At 44.0% G+C, this 12,541-nt stretch overlaps 1 protein-coding gene across 1 annotated transcript in view; it reads left to right on the top strand.

Annotated features, from left to right (window-relative positions):
* LOC137384540 (glucagon-like peptide 2 receptor) overlaps nt 1-12,541 on the top strand; it is a 78,027-nt gene that overhangs the window by 30,995 nt on the left and 34,491 nt on the right. Inside the window, exons 3-5 of the mRNA XM_068058682.1 lie at nt 5,709-5,813; nt 6,809-6,933; nt 9,470-9,576. Coding sequence (XP_067914783.1) covers nt 5,709-5,813; nt 6,809-6,933; nt 9,470-9,576 — 337 coding nt within the window. The remainder of the gene's footprint in view (nt 1-5,708; nt 5,814-6,808; nt 6,934-9,469; nt 9,577-12,541) is intronic.

Raw genomic sequence — 12,541 nt, forward strand, 5'->3', positions numbered from 1 at the left:
CATGGCAGCTCCCCCCAGGAAAGTTGCCCGGAAGCGTGACAAGTGTTGTGGAGCCACCCCGGCAGGTTTCCCGCTAGTTTCCTGGCACCACCAACGCCCCCCCCCCCCCCAACCCCGCCTCCGAACCCAGCTCCGTGGGGCTGGGAGAATTCAGCCTATTAAAAGTACTGCTTTTTCAGATACGGTGTGGGAAGGAACTTTGGGCCAGAGTTTCAACTTCCTTCTTGGTTGTAAAACTAGTGTTGTGGTTCAGCCACGCATTATAGAGCCTGCCTCGCAGAAATCAATGGAAATAAAAATCAGGCCTTTGATATAATAGGCAACTAATCTTCAGCGCTAGCCTTATGCCTGGGTTGCAAGTTGAAAATCTAGCCCTCAGTATTCCCCAAAGTGGGAGCCCATAACAGAATAATGATAGATGGACTCTGGATGGAGTACAGCTTCATGATCTGAATGGCATTTTCTCCTTCTGGATTTTGTGTTCTGAAATTATTGGCAACAGAAAGATTTAGATTTTTTGAAAAACCTTTTGGTTTAAATCTCGAGTATTTATCCTGGAGTTTATGTGAGTAGTTAAATTTTACAGAAACAGATAATGTTTTCAAATGTTTTCTTAATGTCACAATTGGCTGACTGGTGATGTCTCAGAGATGCTTTGAAAAACATTTAGGCTCTGTCTTATCTTTTGGTTTTCTCATTTACCTCAGACAGAACAATCCAATAAATAAATCAAATAGATTTTTTTTCCAAAGGCTTTTTCCTCCCCATGAAATTGTAATCCATTTCAGATAAAAATTAGTCTGATCCTTTATAGGAATTAAGGAACAGGAACATGCCACCCTTGGCACTAATCTTGAAATGTTTAATCTACTTAACTTGATATCTACTGTTGGCTCCCTAAAATAAATGGGTTAACATGATTAATCATGTGGTGCCAGAACAATGTAATACTTGTACTCTTGATTTAAAATAAATCATTTAAAAATAATCTTAGTTGTCTAGGATGTCCTGACATTGACTAATCGACAAATCAGTGATATGAAGATTACAAGAACATGACAGCTAGAAAAAGTCACTCAACCCATATGATGCCACTTTTCACTGGTTCAACTTCAAGATCTTATTAACAAGTTTCATCTCCCTCCGATCTTGACATCAAACTGTAACCCTCTACACTTGTTGGACCACCCGGCATCGACCGAGGCACTGGAAACGACAATGGCAAACCCAGCCCTGTCGACCCTGCAAAGTCCTCCTTACTAACATCTGGGGGCTTGTGCCAAAGTTGGGAGAGCTGTCCCACAGACTAGTCAAGCAACAGCCTGACATAGTCATACTCATGGAAATATACCTTACAGACAATGTCCCTAACACTGCCATCACCATACCCGGGTATGTCCTGTCCCACCGGCAGGACAGACCCACCAGAGGTGGTGGCACAGTATTATACAGTAGGGAGGGAGTTGCCCTGGGAGTCCTCAACATCGACTCCGGACCCCATGAAGTTTCATGGCATCAGGTCAAACATGGGTAAGGTAACCTCCTACTGATTACCACCTACTGCCCTCCCTCAGCCGATGACTCAGTACTCCTCCATGTTGAACATCACTTGGAGGAAGCACTGAGGGTGGCAAGGGCACAAAATGTACTCTGGGTGGGGGACTTCAATATGCACCACCAAGAGCGGCTCAGTAGCTCCACTACTGACTGAGCTGGCCGAGTCCTAAAGGACATAGCTGCTAGACTGGGTCTGCGGCAGGTGGTGGGGGAACCAACACGAGGGAAAATCATACTTGACCTCGTCCTCACCAATCTGCCTTCCGCAGATGCTTCCGTCCATGACTGTATTGGTAAGAGTGACCACCGCACAGTCCTTGTGGAGACAAAGTCCCGCCTTCACATTGAGGAGACCATCCATCGTGTTGTGTGGCACTATCACCGTGCTAAATGGGATAGATTTCGAACAGATCTCTCAATGCAAAACTGGGCATCCATGAGGCGCTGTGGGCCATCAGCAGCAGCAGAATTGTACTCAACCACAGTCTGTACCCTCATGGCCTGGCATATCCCCCACTCTACCATTACCATCAAGCCAGGAGACCAACCCTGGTTCAATGAAGAGTGCAGGAGGGCATGCCAGGAGCAGCACCAGGCATACCTCAAAATGAAGGGTCAACCTGGTGAAGTAACAACACAGGACTATCTGCGTGCCAAACTGTGTAAGCAGCATGCGATAGACAGAGCTAAGCGATCCCATAACCAACGGATCAGATCCAAGCTCTGCAGACCTGCCACATCCAGCCGTGAATGGTGGTGGACAATTAAACAACCAACTGGAGGAGGTGGCTCCACAAATATCCCCATCCTCAATGATAGGGGAGCCCAGCACATCAGTGCAAAAGATAAGGCAGAAGCATTTGCAACAATCTTCAGCCAGAAGTGCCGAGTTGATGATCCATCTCGGCCTCCTCCTGAAGTCCCCAGCATCACAGATGCCAGACTTCAGCCAATTCGATTCACTCCACGTAATATCAAGGAACGACTGAAGGCACTGGATACTGCAAAAGCTATGGGCCCTGACAATATTCTGGCAATAGTACTGAAGACCTGTGCTCCAGAACTTGCCGCGCCCCTCGCCAAGCTGTTCCAGTACAGCTACAACACTGGCATCTACCCTGCAATGTGGAAAACTGCCCAGGTATGTCCTGTACACAAAAAGCAGGACAAGTCCAACCCGGCCAATTACCACCCCATCAACCTACTCTCAATCATCAGTAAAGTGGTGGAAGGTGTCATCAACAGTGCCATCAAGCAGCACTTGCTTAGCAATAACCTGCTCAGTGACGCTCAGTTTGGGTTCCGACAGGGCCACTCAGCTCCTGACCTCATTACAGCCTTGGTTCAAACATGGACAAAGGAGCTGAACTCAAGAGGTGAGATGAGAGTGACTGCCCTTGACATCAAGGCAGCATTTGACCGAGTATGGCATCAAGGAGTCCTAGCAAAACTGAGGTCAATGGGAATCAGGGGGAAAACCCTCTGCTGGTTGGAGTCATACCTAGCACAAAGGACGATGGTTGTGGTTGTTGGAGGTCAATCATCTGAGCTCCAGGACATCACTGCAGGAGTTCCTCAGGGTAGTGTCCTAGGCCGAACCATCTTCAGCTGCTTCGTCAATGACCTTCCTTCAATCATATGGTCAGAAGTGGAGATGTTCGCTGATGATTGCACAATATTCAGCACCATTCGCGACTCCTCAGATACTGAAGCAGTCCGTGTAGAAATGCAGCAAGACCTGGACAATATCCAAGCTTGGACTGATAAGTGGCAAGTAACATTCGTGCCACACAAGTGCTAGGCAATGACCATCTCCAACAAGAGAGAATCTAACCATCTCCCCTTGACATTCAACGGCATTACCATCGCTGAATCCCCCACTATCAACATCCTAGGAGCTACCATTGACCAGAAACTGAACTGGAGTAGCCATATAAATACCGTGGCTACAAGAGCAGGTCAGAGGCTAGGAATCTTGAGGCAAGTAACTCACCTCCTGACGGCCCAAAGCCTGTCCACCATCTACAAGGCACAAGTCAGGAGTGTGATGGAACACTCTCCACTTGCCTGGATGGGTGCAGCTCCAACAACACTCAAGAAGCTCGACACCATTCTGTGTCAAATTATTCAAAAGGTTAGAGCAAAGGTATGGAGAGGAAAAACTAAAATATTGACTAAACCTTTCTTGCAGGTTAAAAATTAAATAAAACTTAAATTGGAGAACAAAACAATAAACTAAAATTAGGACTACGGCCAGGATTTTATGGGCCCCCCTGAAGCGAGGTAGGAGGCAGGGGAGCACGGGGAATCGCGATGATGGTGGCAGGGTGACGGGCCCATCACCTTCCCGTCACCAAGAAATCTTCCCGGGGGCGGGATAGGCTGATGATGGCCTTCGCACCCAGAGGCCAATTGAGGCCCTTAAGTTCCCTATTAATAGTCAATTAAGGGCCTGATCCCACTGCCGCTGGGATGTTACCGAGCAACGGGGGGTGCCTCTGCCATACGGGGAGGACACCTTGCAACATGAAATGCCGTCCCTGTGGGCTTGGGGGGGTGGGGGGGGGGGGGCACCTCCTCCATAGGCAATTTGTAGCCCATGGAGCACCCCACCGAGAACAAGTTTATCCCAGGCCACTCCCTCCCCCTGGACCTCACACCCACCACCCCCCCCCCCCCCACTCCTTCCCATTCACTGGGGCATTCCGGACTGGCCCCGGCGACCCCGCCTCACCTGCCTCTTGTCTGGGGTCCTGGGTCTGAGGCCTCTGCTGTACCGGCAGTGGTCACCATTCCCGTTGGCATTGCCAATATTGCTGAACTGCCAGCCCCGATTGGCCAGCAGCTCACGGAGGTGGGATTCCCATATTTAAAGTGATGGGAATCCCAGCTCGTTAATCTTTCATTGATAAACACCGGGAGATCGCTCCAGGGGCAGGTGGGGGGGTGTGGGCCCCATGAAAATGCAGAGGCGGGGTCCCCCCCCTGCCTTTTCAGCCAGTGCCAGGAGCCCTGCCTCCTACACAAAATCCAGCCCTGTATTTCATCTGAAGACATAAATAGATTTAAACAAAATCTCAAGGTCTATAGATGAACCTTTCACTAACATTAAAAATATGTTCATATAAGTCAAACTGGTAAATAGTCTATTCAATGAGTTAACAAATCCACGTCTGAAATATTTATTCCTTATGTTCTATTTACGTTGTGCTTTCCTTCACTTATAGTCGTGCTGTATGGTGCTTTTTATGTTCAACTCATCAATGTATCCACATCCAACTCCCTGATACTCCAGCTAAGGCCATATAGAATGAATATTTAATATGAAAGCTCTTCCAATCCCCAAAACTGATATCCATCAACTTAATGAGCAGAAGAAATATAAGCATTAATTCAGTGTTAAACACTGCAGTATACTGTGGTACAGGGAATGCAGCGTAAAGCTTTCTCGACTATGTCCTAAAGGCCAGCTCAGGTCTGCAAATGAAACCTGACCCCAGCCCGACAGAACCACATCCAACCTGAGCCCAACCCGGCCCGAGTGCTTTCATTTTTTCCAGCGCCCGTCCCGACCTGACCATCAGCTTCCGTTTTTCACTTTGTTGCTTATCTGCATAAGCTTAAAAAACTGAAACTAAACAACCTTTCAAGTCCAAAAAGTACATTAACATTGGCGCCACGTACCGGAGGTGATGACAGAGTGTGTCTGACCTGGCCCAACCTGGACCCGGAAGAGCGACCCAACCCAACTCGAACCCGACGCATGTCATCAGGTCTCTTCAGGGTCAGGTAGCCATGCTCTACTATATCCCCCGCAATGTAGCTTAGCTTCAACTTCAGAAGAGCACCCTCTAGTTTTCCATTTCCTACCATAGCCAACCTCATGGGTTTTCTGTGTTATTGCTACCAGTTAGTGCAGTTTATGCTGTTGATTTGCCACTTCTATAGTTGGACTGAGACTGTTCAAATATACCTCACTTGAAATCTAAAATGACTGATCAATAAAAGACCTGTTAGAAAATCTAGTGTGAGATCTTGGAGCTTATTAGTCATAAAACATTTTAATTTATTTCTTCTCTTTTAAATTATATTTTTGGAAATAGCTTGTCTGCAACAGCTTGAATGATTGACATATATTTGCTTATACATAGGAATATTTTGCAACCAAAGTTTTGACCAGTTTGTCTGCTGGCCAGAATCATACCCAGGAAATGTGTCAGAACCCTGCCCCTGGTATCTCCCTTGGATTAAACCAGGTAATCTTCAAGTAATTTTCACTTTATTTCTACAAATCTCTTAGTCTCACATCTGGATCTGAGGAAAAATGTATTTCTCACTTTTATTCTCCTTTGTTTTCCAATGAGCTCTCTGCCAATTGCAGGCAATGCACCTTGAGGCAACAAACTGCATACCGATATCACTCAGGCAGGAAACATAAAGCAACAGGCTGATTACTGTCCATTTGATTTCCTCCCCTCCCAGTCAGAAGGCTCTGGCCTCCCTTAATGCTAACCCTCAGAAATTCCACTCAGATCATGAACTCAGTAGAGTAACAAACCAAGCCCATCTTTCCCCCAACACGACACAATGTATAGGTACTCCAATAAGTTGCATCATCAGCCTGTTTGAGTTTAGAATACTTTGCAGCATTAAAATGTCATTATTTCCAAAATATGTTTTGCTGTCAATTTAATGTTCAGATTATGCAGAATCCTCCGTAGGAGTGCTCATACATTTTGTATCAGCAATTGTCTGATTGCAGAATTTATTACAAGAAAAGGCAGCTCTACAATTAGTCTGTACATATTGGTGTAAAATACATTCATTCTGCACATGCATTAACAAGAAATAAGGCAACCATGGACATCTACATCACCCCACACCCACCACGCCGACCCCAGATTAATTTCCTCTGGGTCCATCAAGCCTGCCTTACCCCTAATGATGGCTGGAGCATTAGGACTAGACACTTTCTAACCCCTTCCCCTCCTCTCACAGCTATGAGCCATGTAATCTCCTGGGAAGACAGGGAAAGATCCCAGATCTAGTAAGGGAAAAAAATGCTCTGGAAAATTCCTATCCAACCCCCTCAGGTAATCAAAACTATTCCAGGAGATAACTCTTCCTCAGGACCTTAGAATTGTGATTCCTCACCTTCATCAATCTTCTGCCTGTAATCTACAAACTTTTAAAGTTCATTCTTGGTGTCTCCAAACTGCTTTTTAGCTCACTTCATTTTCCTTCCTTGCAGGAAGTACAAGAAAGGTACACAGGTATTGCCTGGACAATGGTAGTTGGATGACACTCACAAACTCTACTTTTATCTGGCGGGATCATTCTGAATGCTCTGAAGACGGCCAGGATGTCCAGCAAAAGGTTAACCATCGGGATGTTTGGAAATTTGTTTTGCAACTGTGCTTAGTCATCAAGAAATGAAAACAGTTCTGCATACAGAGTTAGTCTGAGCATGTCTGGCCAATGCCATTAGTTAGTTCAGGATAACCGTATTACAGATCCAGAAAATCTACAATTCTATCCGCACTTCATCCTGCCAAGACTTCTGAAAATGTTAACTTTGTTCCAGCACTTATGTTCAGACAGACTGTGGAATTTCAGCCACATCTGCTGAAGTCTTCTATTGTCAGAAAAAATCTGTTGAGATTTGTTTTCAGTCTGTCATGAAATTGCTGACACATCCTAAGTGCAGTTCTGTTGCTATACAGTTCCATTGCTGTACAGTTTGGCTGGCACATGCTTCTATTGCATTCCTGTATTGCTGTACCGTTCCACTGCTGTACTGTTTAAGGATGTTGGCAGGCGTAAAGGGTAATAGAAGTTTGGAACTCTCTTCCACAAATGACAAACAATGCTCGATCAATTGTTAATTTTAAAACTGAGGTTGATAGATTTTTGTTAGCCAAAGGTTTAAAGGGATATGGGCAAAAGGCGGGCATTGAGTTAGGTCACAGATCAGCCATGATCTCATTGAATGACAAAGCAGGTTCCAGGGGCTAAAGGGCTTGCTCCTGTTCATATGTTCCTATGTCCCTTCAGTACAAATTGGCCTTTTTTTTGTGTTAGTCAAAGTAGTGAGAGCCAGCAAGTTATTTGACTGGTGTTAACTTAATCCTGTGACTACACTTTCCACAAGGAGCCACTAGAAAACAATTAAGAGCGGGAATTTATCAAGCACAGTGATGGTGATTTTGTAATTCCTATCACCAACATGACTGAGATTCAGGATTTCTTTTAATGTTTAAAGGTGTAAGGATTTTACTGTACAAATGCATACTGATCTACTAACGAGCAGTATCTTGATGATATGTTTGTAAAATTGCAAAATGAAAGGGGATAATTCATATCAGCATATTATTATTGAGTTATTTGCATACAGTGGATGTAATTTTCTGAGTGTGTGTTGATGGAACAGACCCTCGCCAACCTCCAGTGTACTTTGGAACATCAGGGACACAAGGTTTTTTGATATGTGCGGGCACGGAGGCAGATTCCCTGCCACCATTACCTTTTCTAAAAGTTACTCAGGACATTACCAGCAAGAAAATACTCCATCATTCTCTGTCCCACACAAGAAAAGGTTCCTAAACACCTTTTCATGAAGATATATTCCCTTAAGTAAAATAGTTAAAACTTATTGTCTTCTATTCCAAATCTTTCTTTCTCATGGCCTTAGAACAGTGTAATTCCTGCCTACAATTTACTTTTAAAAGTTAACCTTCATGTCACCTGACTATTTCTTGATTCCCCTCATCTTCTCTCTCACTCTTTTCAACCTTGCTGGCATGCTGCACTACACAAGTGCCAGACAATGATCATGCCCATCAAGAATGGGTCTAATCTCATCTCCTTGACTTTCAGTGGCATTACCCTTGCCAAATTCCCCACTACCAACATCCTGGAGCGGTTACCACTGACCAGAAACTGAGCAGGACCAACTACATAAATACCTTGGCTACTAAGGTAGGTCAGGGTTTGGGTATTCTGCATAGAGTGCCTCACCTCCTGACTCCCTAAACATGCGACCTCCACTACTTAGAAGGACAAGGGCAGGAGTTGCATGGGAACACCATCACCTCCAAGTTCTCCTCCAAGTCACACACCATCCCAATTTTGACATATGTTGCCATTCCTTCATTGTCACAGTGTCAAAACTTTGGAACTCACTACTTAACAGCGTTATAGGAATACCTTCAGCACAAAGACTGCAGTGGTTCAAGAAGGAGGACCACCAGCACCACTTCCAGGATGGGTAATAGATGCCAATTTTGCCAGGGATGCTCATTAATGTAAACAATCATGAGTCTTGTCCCCTCACCTAGATTGCTCTATAAACATTTAGAAGAAAAATAAAAGCAAAATACTGCGGATGCTGGAAATCTGAAATAAAAACAAGAAATGCTGGAACCACTCAGCAGGTCTGGCAGCATCTGTGGAAAGAGAAGCAGAGTTAACGTTTCGGGTCAGTGACCCTTCATCGGAACTGACAAATATTAGAAAAGTCACAGGTTATAAGCAAGTGAGGTGGGGGTGGGGCAAGAGATAACAAAGGAGGTCTAGATTAGAAAAGTGGCCTGGTCCAATCTAGACCTCCTTTGTTATCTCTTGCCCCACCCCCACCTCACTTGCTTATAACCTGTGACTTTTCTAATATTTGTCAGTTCCAATGAAGGGTCACTGACCCGAAACGTTAACTCTGCTTCTCTTTCCACAGATGCTACCAGACCTGCTGAGTGGTTCCAGCATTTCTTGTTTTTATTTAGAAGAAAAAGTCTACTCTTCTGTAACTATGAAACTGCATTTGTTGGATCAGCTATTCAGGACTACGGGGAAGCACAACTCGTACTGTTCTTAATAATAACATGTTGTTTTGTTTTGTCATGTTGTTTCTTTACAGAAAAATCAGCACGGGTTACTGAAAGCCCTGCAATTGTTCTACACAGTGGGTTACTCACTCTCGTTGGCTTCACTTTCACTGGCCGTGCTGATACTGCTGTGGCTTAGGTCTGTTCTCTGCTTGTATTACTTGTTGAACATTCTTAGAGTGTGCTTTGGTTACTATTATAGCTTTAATTAGTTATATTTAATAATTTAATAATGTCATAGCTTTACTGTCCTATCTCTTGATTTTGTTTCATAAGAAGTCAGGGTATAATGAAATCATTGTACTGCAAAATGATTAGTATTACGCTATAGGAAGGATGTGATTGCACTGGAGAGGTGCAGAGGAGATTCACCAGGATGTTGCCTGGGCTGGAGCATTTCAGCTATGAAGAGGGACTGAAAAGACTAGGGTTGTTTTCCTTAGAGCAGAGAAGGCTGAGGGGGGACCTGATTGAGGTATACAAAATTATGAGGGGCATAGATAGGAAGAAACTTTTTCCCTTAGCGGAGGTGTTGATAACCAGGGGGCATAGATTTAAGGTAAGGGGCAGGAGGTTTAGAGGGGATTTGAGGAAAAATAATTTCTCCCAGAGGGAGGTTGGAATCTGGAATGCACTATCTGAAGAGGTGGTAGAGGAGGAACCCTCACAACATTTACGAGGTATTTGGATGAGCACTTAACGCCATGGCATACAAAGCTGCGGGCCAAGTGTGGGAAAATGGGATTCAATTGGATGGGTGCTTGATGGTCGGTGCAAACACATTGGGCTGAAGGGCCTGTTTCTGTGCTGTATAACTTTATGACTCTATATGATATCCCATGCATCAGCCAGTGGCATAAACCCCACTGCCGATTCTGACAGTATCACATGGATAATATCACTTCTACCCTAACAATGTGTTGTACAAAGGAACCAAATGTCTGTTGTGTCCGTCATGACAGACCAATTGGCATGGCAACAGAGATGAGAAACAAGAAAAATGAAGAAATGGTACAAAGCCGTAACTTGTTCTGCTATTATAAAGGTGAAACTCCACAGTGCAACAAGGCACATTTCGGGGTCTGGGTAATATTGTTAAAGTGCTTGTAGCGCACTTATATTGTTTATGGCAATGTGCTAATGTGTTACGTGTGAAAGGTGTCATATAAATTTAATTTATTTCTTCAACATGAATTGGGAATCTGAGTTCTATTGTCCAGCAGTGGCATTCCTGTTCTTGATGAGCACAAAAAATACCAATTGCAATGACCAATCTAGAACCTTTTTGTCCATCAAATCTATGCACGTCTTTGCTGGAGCTTTGCAAAACTAATCCCTCTGTGTTGCTCTCTCCCATGGCTCCATCTTCTTCTGATTCAAATAATCGGGGTGGGGGGGTGGTGGAGAAAATCAAAAGGGAAGGTCTGTGATAGGGTGGAGGGCAGGAAAGATTAAATGACAAATGGTTTAATGGTACAAAAGCAAGTGAAGAAACAAAAGATGTCAGGTGTAAATGGCCGAATAGCAGCCATCCAAGCACAAGGAAAGAAACAAGGCTGGGGGGTGGGGGGAGGTGGGAGCAAACTAGCAAAAAAAATGAAATAAAAAAATGGGGGCAAAGGTTATGATCTAAAATTGAACTCTCTTTTGAGTCCTAAAGGTTGTAAAGTGCCCAGTTGTAAGATGAGCTGCTGTTCCTCAAGCTTATGTTGAGCTTCATTGGAACACTGTAGCAGGCTGAGGACAGAGAGGTCAGAATGGGAGCATGGTGGGGAATTGAAATGGCAAGCAACAAGAAGCTTGGGGTCGAGCTTGCGGACTGAATGGAAGTGTTCCGCAAGGCGGTCATCTACTCTGCGTTTAGTCTCCTCAAAGTTAAGGACACCACATTGTGAATACAATATACTAAATTGAAAGAAGTACCAGTAAATCACTGTTTCACTTGGAAGGAGTGTTTGAGGCCCTGGACAGTGAGAAAGGAGAAGGTAAAAGGGCAGGTGTTGCATCTCCTGCGCTTGCATGGGAAGATGCAGTAGGAAAGGGGGGGGGGGAAGTGTTGGGGATGATTGAGGAGTGGACCAGAGGAAACCATACAGCTAATTTTTTACAATAAGCTTCCTGTGAGATACCTTATCAAACTCCTAAAAATCCACATACATGGCATCTACTGAATTCCTTCAACTATCCAATTTTCCATTTCTTCCAAAATCTACTAAATTTGTCCAACAAAAGTTTGTTTAGCCAATCTCTGCTGACTGCTGATGTATCTTTAAATGCTCAATGACTTGATTTTGAATTATTGATTCTAACAGTTTGCCATAACTGACTTCAGACTAGCTAGTCTACCCAAATTATGCCTCAGTCCTTTGTGAACAAAGATGTTACAATGGTTAACCTTTCAGTCCTACTATGTATACCTAAGAAGGATTGAAAGATTGTGGTAATTGATTCTGTTATCTCCTCTCTGACTTACATCAACTGGGCAGTGTTTGTGCCATCAGGACCCAGTGACATACCTGCTAATATTTTCAGACCAGTCCTTTTTTTAGAGTTGCCTCAAACAATTGTTGCAGGTCCACCTTCCACTTCCGCTTGTAAAATCTGATGCCAAATATTTATGTTCTATCTCTGCCAGAGCTTCTTCATCTGCAACTAGATCCCCCTTTCATCACTGAGCAGTTCTACCTTCTCTTTAATTGTTCCTTTGCTTTATAAATGTAAATATTTCTTACTATTTCCATTTAGTTATCTGCTGGCCTTGTTCCTTATTTGTTTTGCCCTCTTAAGCTCATTTTTGCCCTCACCACCACTTTCGATATTCCTCACCAATTTTCTTTAGTGTTTTTTGTTTGTTTAGTTTTAATCTATTAATTTATCTGCGGAGCTCTAATCTTTGATGATCCATCTTTTTCTGTAATATTTTATCTATTTTGTAATCTAGCAGCTCATTTTGAACAGTCCCCACTGCTGATCCCTTGCACATTTTCAAATTTTTTTGCCCAGTTAGAGTCCGATAACTTCGTACCTCTTTAATCTTGGCCTTTTCCCAGTCAGTGTCCTTACTTTTGATTCTTTATTAAGCTTTACCGCTTTTGCATTGAACT

Source organism: Heterodontus francisci, chromosome 26, assembly GCF_036365525.1.
Source record: "Heterodontus francisci isolate sHetFra1 chromosome 26, sHetFra1.hap1, whole genome shotgun sequence".
In the NCBI taxonomy this organism is placed as follows: domain Eukaryota; kingdom Metazoa; phylum Chordata; class Chondrichthyes; order Heterodontiformes; family Heterodontidae; genus Heterodontus; species Heterodontus francisci.